Raw genomic sequence first — 14,254 nt, forward strand, 5'->3', positions numbered from 1 at the left:
GGCGCGCTATAACTCACATGTGTAACACACGCGCGCAGGAACGCCGACGATCGGCGTGATTTACGTGCCGTCACGATCTCACCACCTCCTACTCTCTCCCTATCTGAATTCCGTGCCATCCTATTAACCTCTGCACCCTCTGCACCCACACATTGATATAAAATTTTGGAAAATGACCCGACTTCCTGATGCATTCTCTATATGTTATGACGGAAATAATTCCCAACTCTATTATACGAAAACTATCTCATAAAACATTAGCAGATCTCCAGCTCTCACATCATATATCGGCAAAATGCACTTTTGTAAAAATTTTGATTACTGGATATCTTCAAACTAATTCTTCATTATAATATTAAATATTTAATGTTACATAAAAATTAATCAAAATTTTATTTTTTCTGATTTTGGCAGTAATCCATTAAAAATACTATATCGCACAAATTCATGTTTTTTTAAGTGTCATATACAATTCAAAGATTTAGAATAGATATTTATTTATTTGACATAAGTATTGCAAAAATTCGAGTCAGATATATAAAATAGATATGTAATCTTAACATTCTTAACACTATATAAAATATCATTTTACAAGTATTTCAATAATGACGCGAAAAAAAACAAAATATTTTAATGTTTTCTTTAATGTTGCTTTCTTATTTAGATTGTTATACTCTATTTTACATACTTATACTAAAAAACAAATATTTACATCTAAAAAAAATATTTTTTTAAAATTGTATAAGCCAAGAGCTTATTTACTTAATATAATACACATTATTTAGAATTAAATGTTTTTATTTAAATTATGTAAAAATATTTAAAAATATTTTTGTACCACGAAGTAAAAAATAAAGGTGATTCAGAACCCATTTTGAAGAGTTGGAAGTTTTCCAACTCTTGTAATGATGTGTCACCTGCAGTTGATACTAAATGTGGTACAGTAATCGCTTTAACAATTAAGCGTTTGCAGAACTGCCCACAAAGATCAAAGAGAGATGGAGTACGATTTATTTATTGAGATGTATGGATACTCCACTAATATGTGCCCAATTCGACTCTTGATGAGAGGGTCGATTGGCCGAAGAGTAATTTGGTGGAATTGTTTATAAACGTTAGTCGACGTAGCCAGACGCGAGAAAGCGCGTTTATCCGTGCGTTGCTGGTTAGTGTGTACCGGGTTACCATCGTGGTAGGGGCACGAGGTAGATGCGCAGTCACCACAATTATAAAATAAATATATTGATAAAGCAATCAACACAGCTAAAGAAAATTAAGTGAATAAAAGTTTTCATCAAGGCATCTATATAATTATAATTATTTGCAATTTTGATCATAAATACATATGTGCTCTTCCTAATAATAATAATCTTTTAATTACTTTATGTATAATTTTAAACTTGGCCGAGACACTACCGTGTTTCTTGATAAATACATAGAATAAAACTACTTATATTTATATTCCTCTTTCTCATCGCTAAATCGACACATTTGAATCACTTCCTTATTTTTTCTTATATCATTGAATATTTCAATCCATGCTTTCTTCTAGATAAAAACATTTCATAAATTTTAATTATGGTTTGCAGAAAGTCTCTTTCTATAAATTTGATTGCTTGTAACTTTTAATAAGATCATAAGTTTTTGAAACTCGACGGTCGACTCACAGTTTATCCATATTTCTAAAAAAAAATTTCTAAAAAAATTTTCTAAAATCCACAATAAATATTTTTTATTCGACCTAACTGGCTGTCTTTATAATCGTCACGATAATACGACCACTGGTTTTGATCAATTAATAATCTGGCTAAGGCAATATTTTTTGCAAAAATTCTTTACAGTGATTTAAATAGGATGCTTATACATATATATTAGCATTAAAGTTACATTGATTGAGAAAGACCAAAACTCATGGTCGAAACGTCTGGACGATTAATTGACCAAAACTAATAGTCGTACTGTCGTACGATTATAAACATAGCCAGTTAGGTTAAATAAAAAATATTTAGTCAATTATTTACCGGCGAAGTAAAAGTTAAGCTTTAAAGTTCTCAACAATGTAAATGTAATTTTCATACAATTTTGATATACATTAAATTGTATATTAAATCTCTCTTTGAGAAATAAAATTAACTTTATTTATTTGGAAAGGTATCTTGTAAATTAATTTATAATTATTATCTTATGTCAAAATTTCACATTAAATTGCATTTACTCCCTTCAGGATAATGAACAACTGCATCACTTTAAAGTTGCATTCGTGAAAGGGAATCATTAGTGAGAAACAATGTAACCACTATTAATATATTTCAATGAGTACCAAAATAAGTATCAAACACTGTCAATTTTTTAATGAAGAGTTTAAAATATTACAAGCTTAATATTAAATGTTTATATAATGTTTATATAATGTTTATATAAAAAAATATTAATAAATATTATTAAACAATAAATGTGAAATAAATACATTTTCATAAGAAATTGTAATCTACTTATATTTATAACTCATGTTACATTTCTTTTTTCAAAGTCAGTGTAGGACTTTGCACTTCTAACATCAATTGTATAACATAGTTTGTAGTTCCGCCAAATACGAAATATTAATAAATATTAAACGATTACCTACATAATAAATTACATGCGATGTTTTGTTTCTTGAAATATTCAATTTGATGATTAATTTGTTACTTCGAGCATACATATGTAATTAATTTTTTTGGTGTATGATTTCTGTTATTTATTGTAATAATTTTTAGTTGAATAAACTAAAAATAAATAAACCTAGCTTTGATAGATATTTGCTGCCTCGTTGCATAAATAAATTATCTTTAATTTTGAGATTCAATTGTTAATTGCTCAGCTGATAATTTAACTCTTTTAATACTTATCGTGATCAGTTATTGGAAAATGACGACGCATAGAGTGGTTCATGGCATTACCTGCTGACTCGAGTCTCGCTATACATAAATGCATAATATAGTAAAGTTTTGTAAATAATAACGTCCTGTACACTGCAAAAACGAATATCAAAACTGTATTTATTGTCGCTATGAAATATTCAGTAAGTTAGATTTGTAAAATAAATGCTGAGTATCTTATTCTATATATATCATATTAAATTCGACAATTAAAGTGTCGCACATTTTGCACTGTTTTGCATTAACATTGTCTGAGATAACAATTAATTCTAATTAAAAATTTCTTAAAGAAGAATTAAATAAAATAAAGTTTCTAATATTATTTTTTAATTATTTTAATTACAATTAAGTAATTTATTCAAAAATTATATAACATTTTTCCATATAAATCAAATATTAATACCTGTATGAAAAAGCAACAGCGCATCAGGGATAGAAAAATATATATAATCAAGATTAAAATCCCGTGACCAAGAAAAAGTATAATAAGTAGAAAAACGTTGAATATAATATACTGAACATAAAAATATGTGCTTTCAAAATATCAAGAAAATTAAAGAGAAATTTAACCTATAATACAATAAAGCTGAGTAAAAATTAACAAATTTAAAACATTGAATATGTGAAAGGAACTTTTTCTATACTATATATGCTACTTTTTAAAAGAATAGATTATTCAACAATAAGCATTGCTTTTTAATTATTACTTTTAATTTAATTTTTTATTTGCAAATGCATGCATCTGTATTGTAATTATTTGAAAAATGTTATTGTTGTGCCGGTCGTGCAGAATGCTGCTAAAAACTAAAATAATTTATAAAAGGCTCGTTTAAGTAAAAGATAATAACTCATATAGTAATAAAGAGATATTTTCTCATATTATATTATAGTAGGCATTATATAATGTAAAACATATAATTTCTCGGCTTGTAGGACAAATAGACGAAAAATAAGAACATTTTTATTATATAATTCCAACCTAAGCTATTGATTGAGACTATTCAGGACTTAATCGGTTCAATCATTATTGAGACTCGATAATCTAAGGGTCTCTCAATTCGTCGACTCGCGTACACTGAAAGGAAAAAAAATTTGGTAATCCAAAAAAATATTTAGTCTGATACGTTCAACTACATGTTAGTTAGTTAACTAAACATTAGTTGTTTCAACAATTCATTAAGTTGTTTTTGTTAACTATTAAAATTTTTAAATCAAGAATTGATTAATTCAACTAATGTTTAGTTAAACTAACTAAAATGTTTAGTTGAACGTATCAGACTAAATATTTTTTCGGATTAATAAATTTTTTTTTAGTGTAGATACACGGTCTGTGTTTCGCTGCACGTTCACTTTGACGCGAGATACTACACCGTGTCTCTTGATACAGCATTTTATCAGATCCTGAGACTTTATATCTGTCCTGGCCGCGATAAAAAATAAGGCTTAAATCGAGGCTAAACTCGTTCTATTCTTAAGTCTCGGTGAAAGTTCCAAACTAGAAAACAAGAAAGAGCTCACCTAAGCAGTTATCTTGCGCGACCGCGGAGACGTTTTAACGAGCTCGTTTCGGCTAGGCAGTGCGGACGTTAACGATATTTTAATTGATAAAATTTCGCAGACACCGGTAGACAGCCGTAGCGGGGACACAAATTTCCAATTTTCTCTGTCGCGAGATGGCGAAAAAGTTTAATTGCCGGCGTCCCGCCAGCGTTGCTCGTGCGGAACTTTTTAAAACATTTTCGGAAGACTTAGACGGTCGCTTTTTGCCGGCTTTCTTATATTTTTTATGTATTACATATATTATATATATATATATATATATATATATATATATATATATATCTTCATATTAATTATTTATAAATGATTTTATTATTATAATTAGCCAAACATTGAAACAGTTTAGGTAATAACCACCTCCAGCTACCTACTTCGAAACAGCATCAACCAACAGTCGCGAGATGCAAACATTTAGACAGGAAGCATACGCCTCGAATGTGCCGCGGTACGAACAAATTTATGTTTTAAGACATTTATGACCCTACGCGCATACTATTCTATATAAGATACAAATATTGTCTTATACACTCTGATATCTGAGTCATTAATTTTAGAAAGTAGCGTAAGCTACATTCCCGAGAACCTTCGTAGAATTGATGCAGCGCATGGTCGGTTTACGCCCAACGAGTGTAAATTACAACCAACGAGCGGTATCACTTCCCACACGAGGCAATGTTCCACTCGTACTGCGCGTGTTTCACGGAGTCGATCTTGGTTGCTGTTACACTGATTCTTCGGTCGTAATCGTCGCTGACCTTCGACGCGCGATCGAGAAGTTATCCGTTCGTTTCGCCGAAGAACCAGGTCGTGCCAGGTGAGCTGCCGATCCAGGAAGCTTCGTCGCCGATATATGTCTATACTATCCGAACGAGAGAGCGCCTCGATACCGCATCGTTTGTTACGTCCGGGATGATGTTTTTCTCTATCGAGATAGCGAACGAGGACACGCGCTTGTATAATTTCCCACGGATTTCCACTAACCGAAGCGGACGCTTCTCGGGAATATCTTGCAGGATCTGCGCTTAGTCATGCCGCGAAGTGCATATTTCAGATTTCGTCTTGATTCACTCCGTTGTATATTTTCCATCGTTATCTCTTTAAAAAATCTCCGCGCGAATCGTATAAAGATCGCTAATTCCTAGAATATATCAATATATTCACGATATTTGCGCGTTTATTGGTGATTCATATCTCGTGGAGTTATTGCCTTCGGCGAAAATTAGCAAATAATTGCAGACACATGCGAATATTTAGAAATGTTTGAAAACATGCGACTCCATCAATAAAGACGCTTGCATTTTAATTCGTCCGTGTTTAAGCATGTACCTATTAACGTAATTCTAAAATTACGGGAAACGATTATTTTTGTTCCTGTATTTTTTTTTTTTTTTTTTTTTTTTTTTTTTTTTTTTTAATAATATTATTAGGTGTCATTTTGACACCATGGGACCTACAGTTTATAACGCCGATTCCGAACGGCTTTTTTATTTTTTTGTATTTTTTGTATTTTTTTTTGTGGATAATGTGTGCCTAGGCCGGTATTCATAATCGGATCTTATTTAGGTCTTAAGTATAAGATCTGACTATGAATACATGAATACCGACAAGCTGTCATTCTAACAAGCTGCTTTTATATACTATCGTTCGTATTTTAAATACGAGAAACGCCAGGTAGCGGATCCCATCTAGCGGATGATTCGACATTCGCATACATAGACCTTATACAGACGCCTGTCCGGAGTAAGTTAGAGAGAGAAACATACTTTTCAGTACTCCTCTTTCTTAAGCCCCGGACACAGGGCCCTTTTAAAGTCAGGATCGTCTCTCCTCGTGTGCAGAGTGTGTGCCGCACACTCGGAAATAGCAAGAGGATTCGATAAAAGGATTTCGACAAAGTTAATGAAAAGTTCAAAACGAGTAGTTGAGTTTCTTCCTCCCCCCCCTCCCGCTCTCGATTCGCGTGCGACGTTCAGACCGTTCAGTTATACCAACTCGTCGTCGCAAACGGGATAGCGTCACGCGCGTTACCGTTGCACTTCCGGCTGCAGCGCGACCGCGGCGGGGACGCGGACACGTGGTCGCGGATTCTCGCCCCCCTTGGCCGGTGCCGTCGGTGTAACGCGAGCGAAGGTCGCCCGCCGTCGAAGAAAGGAGGAAGCCGCGCGCGCGGTCGCGGTGGTTGAATAAGCTAGGTCGAATAAGGGCGAGAGCGTGGCGCGCGGGTGCGCGCGCATACCGCAGTCACGCTGCCGCCGGTGAGTCGGAGTCGGGCCGCGTGGTCAACAGTAACGCCGAAGCCTCCGGACGGGAGGGTCACGTGCGACGAGCGTCCCAGCGACGAACAACCGTCGTTTCCTCAGTTTAGTGTCTCATCCGACGCTGAATCGCCTTCCGAATTTTCGACTCTCCGCGTCTCCGGCCGCTTTCCCTCAATCGCTTCGGTGCGCGTCGCGAAATGACATTGATCTAATATCCGAGTGCCGGTACACGCGATCATTCTAAGTGTTCGAACACCGGAATCGTTCCTTTGATTTTTGCTATCGAAATATACTTGACACTCGTGTGAACTTGGTGACCGATCAAGAGCGCGCGTTTCATTCGAGAACGGCGAGCGCGATCAGCGTGAACATAGCCACATATTTCTCGGAGAGTCATGGGAGCATTCGCGCGTTGCGTTCTCGCGCTCGTCGCGACGGCCGCGACGGTCGTCGTCTCGGAGCCGGACGACCTGGCCAAGTCCGACCAGCTGACGATCCTCAAGTGTTGCCGATACGGCGAGGAGCTGCGACGATCGGACGACGACGCGAGCAATGACGGATTGCCGCGCTGCGAGCCGACGTCGAACGAGTGGCAGCCGTTGATTTTCTCGCTGACGCGCCAAACGTTCTACGACGGCGGCAACCTGCCCGCCGACTGGCACGTCGTCGGCGGCCGACGGCCGGAATGCGACGACAGCTCGGAGCTGATCGACGTGCCCTACCGCAGGGCCAACCCGTTCATCCTTCTCGACAATGGAAACGCGGTGCTCGAGCTCAGTAACACCGACTCCTTTTCCGCCAGTCATTACTGCGCCGATTCGAACGCCCTGCTCGTGTGCATGAAGAAATCGCCGGGCAATCAAGCCGCCGCGACCATGAGACCGCGGGTGCGACGTTGCTGCGGGGAGAACGCCAGCTTCCACGAACGCGGGTAAGTCTCCTCGCACCGAGTTCCTTATTAATGCGTAAAGGACAGTACAGAGGCAATAGGAACGGGGGCAGTAGGACAGGCAACAGAAGTAATCCCGTTTCAATTTGTCATAAAATAATAAAAACTGAAACACTGTGATTGGTCAAGTGACAGGCAATAGAGAATAGAAATCCAACGCGTCGGAACTTCTGTTCTTATTGCCTATTTCATATTCCGTTGCGTTGATACACACTACACAGTTTTTTGTAAGATGCGATTATTTCCGTTGCCCGGCATATTCTCTGTTCCTATTGCCTGCACCTTTGTATTGTAGTGATATGCTTAACTTTGTCGATCGGTCGGTTCAGTCGATCCGAATGACGGACAAGAAAATTAGAGGTTAGGTTAGGGTACAGGCAGTCGGGTTTAATGACAAGACCAGTGCAAAGTTCTTTAAAATTTTCCATTTATTATTTTGGACACTCACAAAAAAATAGTTGCTTGAAGGATGCACTGCGACGATCTGTTAAAATAACAAACATTTCCAATGAGTGGACAGGATTTTGATTGTTTTATTTATATCATTTTATTTTCAATTGAGGCAGGAAAATTAGAGGAATGTAAATGTTGTGGATTTAACACAAAAGAATTAGACATCAAATGAAACGACCATTAATTATCAATTAACTATCAGTTAATGATGTCGATCAAAATTCTTTTTCTCACTTCCAAAAGTTGCAAGACAATGAAATCAATCCAAACGCGATTCTGGAACTCAAAAACCAAAAGAAATATCTAATTATAAATTAACTACAATAAATTCGACGTAAAATTTCCCGACTATAAAATAATAAATAAAACCGATCCACGGTACATAAAATTCCATATTTATTGGAAACTGATTAAATGCATAAACAAATCCAATTTCAGATGATTATTTTAATATATTTATAAATGGACAAATCAAATAATTGGAGTTGGAATATGACAAATAAATATAAATATATAATATAAGCGTTATGTGTGCACGTGTTACTAATGCTTTCTAAAATAGATTTTTATCTAATAGAATCGATAGCTTTTTATCCGGGTGTTATATGAAATAAATATTTAAGTTGACGACTTGCTTCTCTGATGAAACAGTAATGGATTTCGTAAGTCTTTGACTCAATCATTGAGTAGATAGCTACTTGTTTATTTACCGAGTACCGTTTGAGTGAAATGCGTTAGAGCGACCTTGACGTCTGCGAAACTCGTTCGGTTTTTATTCGAGAATGTTGATGTTGCTCGCGTGAGCTAGTTTCCCGGCGAGATCTGGCGTGTATGTCAGTAAAATATATTATTAATCATTAACCATTCGACAATATCGTACTGTTTTTATAATAAAAATTAAATCATGTATCGAGGCATGACGTGCGGCTGCCAATGTTGAGAATGAAAAACGTTATTGTAACCTTTTTCAGGTGATTATTTAACCTTTTTAGATGATTAAAAATGACAAAAATATAAAAATATACGACGAAAATTTTCCACCAAGCCTATGAATTACTTGTGACTCACTAGAAATACCTAGACGGAAATCTTTCGAGATAAAACGCATCAAGTATGAAGCTCAGCGGACCTGTTCTGAGATATATCGGCATTGACAATAGATTTTTATCACGAAACTTTTCTAGGCGCATCATATTTAAGAAATTAGACGGAGCAAAAGCGCTCAGACACAATGACAAAAATAACGAATAAGATAAAGGAATAAGGAATAAGGGAATGTCGCATCTCACTTCAGTACACGTACATTAAAGTGAGATGCAACATGCCTTATTCCTAATTCCTTTATCTTATTCCTTATTCCTCTCATTGTGACTGAGCCTAAAGGCGTTAAAGATTTAATTATTAAATTTAATATTTCGGTCTGTGTATGCAGAGCGTTAAAGAAATACGTATATAAGACAAGAGAAAAAAGTTTCTGACTGCTTTTACAATTTCTCAATTTAACAAACGACGTTGTAAGAAATACTCTTTTTTTGTGTCAACAGAAATACCTGCGTATTCATAAAAGAGACTGCAGACGCACCACCTCTGCTACCAAATGCTTCGTCCGCCGTCGAGATCGTGGCTGGATTCCCGACCTGCCCGAAATCCGACAATTTCACGATCGTCGGAAACGCGATGGATGCTGCGTTGCAGCCCAACGGCAGCCTGGAGATAAACGGAGTCGTTTTACCCAGCGGTCAGTTCTGCGTCGAGAGGATTAAGGAACTCGATCAGGTCGCTAAAGTGTTCGCCTGTCCGGAACATGCTCCACAAAGGTCAGTACGAGTGACAATTGAAATCGAACGTCGTAGTTTATATTTTTGTTCTCGCTGCACTTATCTACGCCGCGTTACAAATGATTAAAAAATTCTTCGACGATAACCCGATATTAGACGTACGCGTAAATCGCAGGAAGTTGAATATCGATCCCTCAATTATGCAAAGCGAATCCTCTGTTCTTCTTATTCGCTCGATCATCGTTCATTCGTCCCGCGTAATGAAGAATGAAGTCGACTCGCGGTCGGTTCCGGCGGTCAACTCGTCCGACCCACTTTAAGGCACTCCGAGCACGATCCGACTTTTTGCCTCGTCAAGTATCGCCTGCTCCGATCTGAATTTATCGCACGGCTTAATTGCGCGTTCGACGTTAGGTGGCTGGAGCGAGGGATAAACGGTGCCGTTTCTATACGTACGTCGTTCTCGGGACGACCGACGCGACGCGTCGGAGGAAACGTCCCGGCCGGGCCGCCTCATTGCTCTTGCTCCTCGCCAGGTATTTTCTAGGTCGCGTGTATCCGAGATCCCACGTCATCCGAGATTCCATTAAAACGTTCTCACAATCGCGTTTCCGCGCACCAGACCGATGAGCGATGTATAAACGCTTCTGCCCGTGGGTGTTGCGTAAGGCAAATGGCATTGTCATACCTACTTGCGAGGTTTTTTCTCTCTCGTTCCGTTATTTCTCAGAATGTTAATATAATTGAAGCAATTCTAATCTTTTTTTTCTAGAGTTGATCTTTTAAAAAAATAATCCCGTGAGATAATTGAATCTAATATCCAAAGATGTAGGAAAGTGCTAATGTTACATTTGTGTCACGTAAAAAGCGACATTTCAAAGTCATAATATTTCTCAATAGATCTCTGAGATGTTATCTAGAATTTTTCTATTTAAAAAGAAACGCGAAATTGTCACGAGCCTTTGTCAGAAGTTACGGCGAAATGCAGATATTTTTGCATTATGTAACAATATCCAGCGTGCTAAACGTCAGGTGATTTACGGTATATGTCACGTAACGCAAGATAGGGTTAGAAGATCTTATTCGTCGAGACACGCGCGTCCCGCTAAGACGAAGGACGAACCGTGATGGATTGACGGGCAGCATGCAGGACATCGCTGATAGTAAGATCCAGAGAGTTTCCATTCGGTACAGAGACGTAATGTCAATGTCATGTAGTGCCGCGGTAGTACACACATATACAGCGAGAATTTCCGCTTACGTAGAATGTGTCGCTAGCGGGGATAGTGTACCAACGAACCGTGTTTGTCTCCCGGATTCGAAGTGTCGCCGGCGCGGTATTTAGCGAAAATTGCCGGGTAGAATTTATGGCAAAAGTTTAATCGCCGTTAGGTGCATAAAGTAACATCGAAAATGCGATTACCGCCGCGCATTTGCGCCCGATGCAGGACCGATTTTGCAGAAAGTTACTCGGTTCGTATTCTATTTGCGCTTGTATGTGTATGTGCGTGTGCATACGGGTCAATTGACATACAGCATTTTGTTTCCCGTGAAAAATTTACTCGCCAACTACTTCAGCGAACGGCAATCAATGGAACAAAACGTGATCGGACGCGGTGGATTTTTTTTCCATTGTGAATGCTTTCCGCGAATAGAGTCGGCAGGTTATCGCGACTTTTCTCAAAATTGGATAAAATCAATCTTTGACTGTACGTATGTTAAATGCACATATCGGACTTGGAACGCGATGTAATCGAGATTTCAAATCAGAAGTTATCATTATTATTTTATGACAAGAAATAAAATGCAATTTTTTTGGAAAAAGGGTTTTTTTTTAACTAATAAGTGATTTTATGCTATTATCACAAACATAAATATATCTATTTTTTGCAATAGTTATATCTTTATTATAGAATATGTAAATAACGTTTAATGACGCTCGTAGGTTTTTTATCCGACAAAAGTGTGTTTCCATTAAATATTGAGTCAAATCTTTTGAGATCTTGGAAGTACTTTCCCGGCGACTTTCACTCGGCATGTGTGTGAGTGATTGATGCGAGTTAAAGCCGTAAACGATCCTGAAAACGGAAATCCGTTCGTCCTGAACGTCCTGAATGCGGTCGCATCGTGATATTATTAGTCGCGATGAAAAATTGTTTCGTCCGAATCTTCCAGGAATCTTAATTAAAAACGGACGTAACGATCGCCGATAACGCGGTATTATTTCCGTTATAATCGATCGAATATCTGGCTCGCTGCCCACAGCTGGCAGTAAGCCAATCGGTCAATTGCCGATGTGACGCCGATAAAACTGCCCGAATTTAATTAATCCGCCAGCGCGAGAAATAACGAGAAGTAGCGCCATAATTCGCCTTTTTCTTTCGCGACTTTTTGTCCGTAGGTAGTGGAAAATATCGACAGAACCGACACTGGAATTTGCATGTTAAATGTATGCTAACCTTCCTTTCCGTCGCCATGTAAAAAAAAAAAAAAAAAAAGATTTAAACTGGGGAAATAGAGAAAAGAGGAATTTATGGCAAAAGTACGTGCGTTATTGCAACGGCAAATTATCATTACTTTTTTTTACATTAATTATTATTTATTTATCACAAGATATCGGTTAATAAATTATAAATTATTTGGATTTGAAATTTGTCACTAATTGTTGCAGGTATAAATTTATACGTATTTATTTAGGCCTTCCATTAATGTATGAACACACAATAAACCCTAATATCATAGTAACTCAAATTAAATGACTGTTATTTGATACGTATGTTATATTGATCCATTGTCTGATGTACAATCAAACAATACGCACGAGGGTGACCGATTCTACGAATAAATATTTAAAATTCAAAGCGCAAAACAGAACAATTTTTTGTATTTTGCCGATTACATGGTCGGCTCATTAAATTTCATGATTTTTAGATGGAACTTTTAAATTGTTGTGCGTCGAGCTTTTTACGTCGAACAGATTTAGATGAAAACTAGTCAAATTATCTAATCTACTCAAATTTAGATAAAGACTATCCAAAGTACCTAATCTATTCAAAATTTTTTCAGGCCTGTGGTGAAAGCAACGGACATCAGATTCACCTTGTATCCCGTGGGCTTCATCATTAGCGCCGTCTTCCTGGCCGCTACTCTGGCGGCCGGTTGGTTACTACCAGCCTCTCATCACGTTCTGCACTGGCGTTGCCAGACCCATCATGTCGCCTGCCTGATGATGGGCGATATTCTCATGGCCATCATTCAGCTCGCCGGAGATTCCCTTCATGGTGCAAGTTGCAAGGCGCTCGGTGAGTCTTCATTATTGCCTTGTTAATTTTTTCACCGCCAAATTTTTTTCAAAGTCTATTGAAGACATAATCATAATCATCGGCAAATTGATTCTCATAAGATGTATTTTTAAATTTTGATTAACTTTTTCGTTTAACTGTTTCGTTTAACTAAATGATTAAACCGTGAATTTAGTTGGCTCGACGCCGTAAATTATCAGAACGAATCCACTGATCGATCTTTAAAATCGCGATTCTGCAACACCGCCCGAAGGCTGGCTCTCTCCATTAGCGATATGAATTTTCGCGTTATACACATGCCATCCGTGTCGATGTGCGTGTGTACAAAGTAAAAGTTAATTGAACCTGCGGCACGCCGTCAGACATGTTTACACTGTTATTTATCTTCTCGTCCGTTGAATATTTTTGCCATTTATCTCGAACTTCTTCCCGCTCCCCTCCCCGACCTTCCCTTCGCGATACGCAGTGTTTCCCATGAAAACATCAAGGAGACCCTCACCGTGACTTTGGCTTTGACCGAGAATTCCAATGTCGCTCAGACGTTGGGCGCCCATTTAAGGAGAAAACGCGCCGCCGCCGTAAGGTCGTCTTGAATGAGAGACGAGAGAGTAAATCAAAGCCTCGTTGCCTTTTCGAGACGTTGCGCGTTGTATGCCACGTTATATATGCCGATCCGAGAGACGGGACGTGAAAGAGGATTTTACGAGGGGATTTTTAGAAACGTTTTAATTATTAATCTATTATCAACAATGTAGACATGTAATTAAGATATACCATTATGTAGATATACAATTAATTTGTATATTATTAGTAATATATATATTTTTCTCCAACATATCTCTGACTCAGGAGCACTTGCAAGCCGATCAATTGAAAACTAAAAAATTTTAAATAGAAGAAAATGCTATTTACGAATCTTGGTAGCCTAATAATATTTTCGTATTTCCAAGTACACACATATTTCCAACCAAATAAACTACGCGTTGATTGGTTGTCGACTTTAAAATATAGCTTTTGTTGAAACAATAAAATCCCC

General features: G+C 37.5%; 1 protein-coding gene across 1 annotated transcript; it reads left to right on the top strand.

The window, feature by feature from the left end:
• Positions 1-6,702: 6,702 nt before the first annotated feature.
• On the top strand, positions 6,703-13,250 carry LOC139810688 (probable G-protein coupled receptor Mth-like 1). The gene is made up of 3 exons (XM_071774453.1): positions 6,703-7,667; positions 9,683-9,955; positions 12,983-13,250. The coding sequence occupies exons 1-3, from the start codon at positions 7,132-7,134 to the stop codon at positions 13,242-13,244; spliced, it is 1,071 nt and encodes a 356-aa protein (XP_071630554.1). The 5' UTR covers positions 6,703-7,131; the 3' UTR covers positions 13,245-13,250.
• Positions 13,251-14,254: the final 1,004 nt, after the last annotated feature.

Source organism: Temnothorax longispinosus, chromosome 3, assembly GCF_030848805.1.
Source record: "Temnothorax longispinosus isolate EJ_2023e chromosome 3, Tlon_JGU_v1, whole genome shotgun sequence".
NCBI classification, from domain to species: Eukaryota; Metazoa; Arthropoda; class Insecta; order Hymenoptera; family Formicidae; genus Temnothorax; species Temnothorax longispinosus.

Coding starts and splice junctions, on each gene's coding strand:
- LOC139810688 (XM_071774453.1), top strand. CDS start 7,132: ATGGGAGCATTCGCGCGTTGCGTTCTCGCGCTCGTCGCGACGGCCGCG. Junction 7,668..9,682: donor GCCAGCTTCCACGAACGCGG/GTAAGTCTCCTC, acceptor TTGTGTCAACAG/AAATACCTGCGTATTCATAA. Junction 9,956..12,982: donor CCGGAACATGCTCCACAAAG/GTCAGTACGAGT, acceptor AAATTTTTTCAG/GCCTGTGGTGAAAGCAACGG.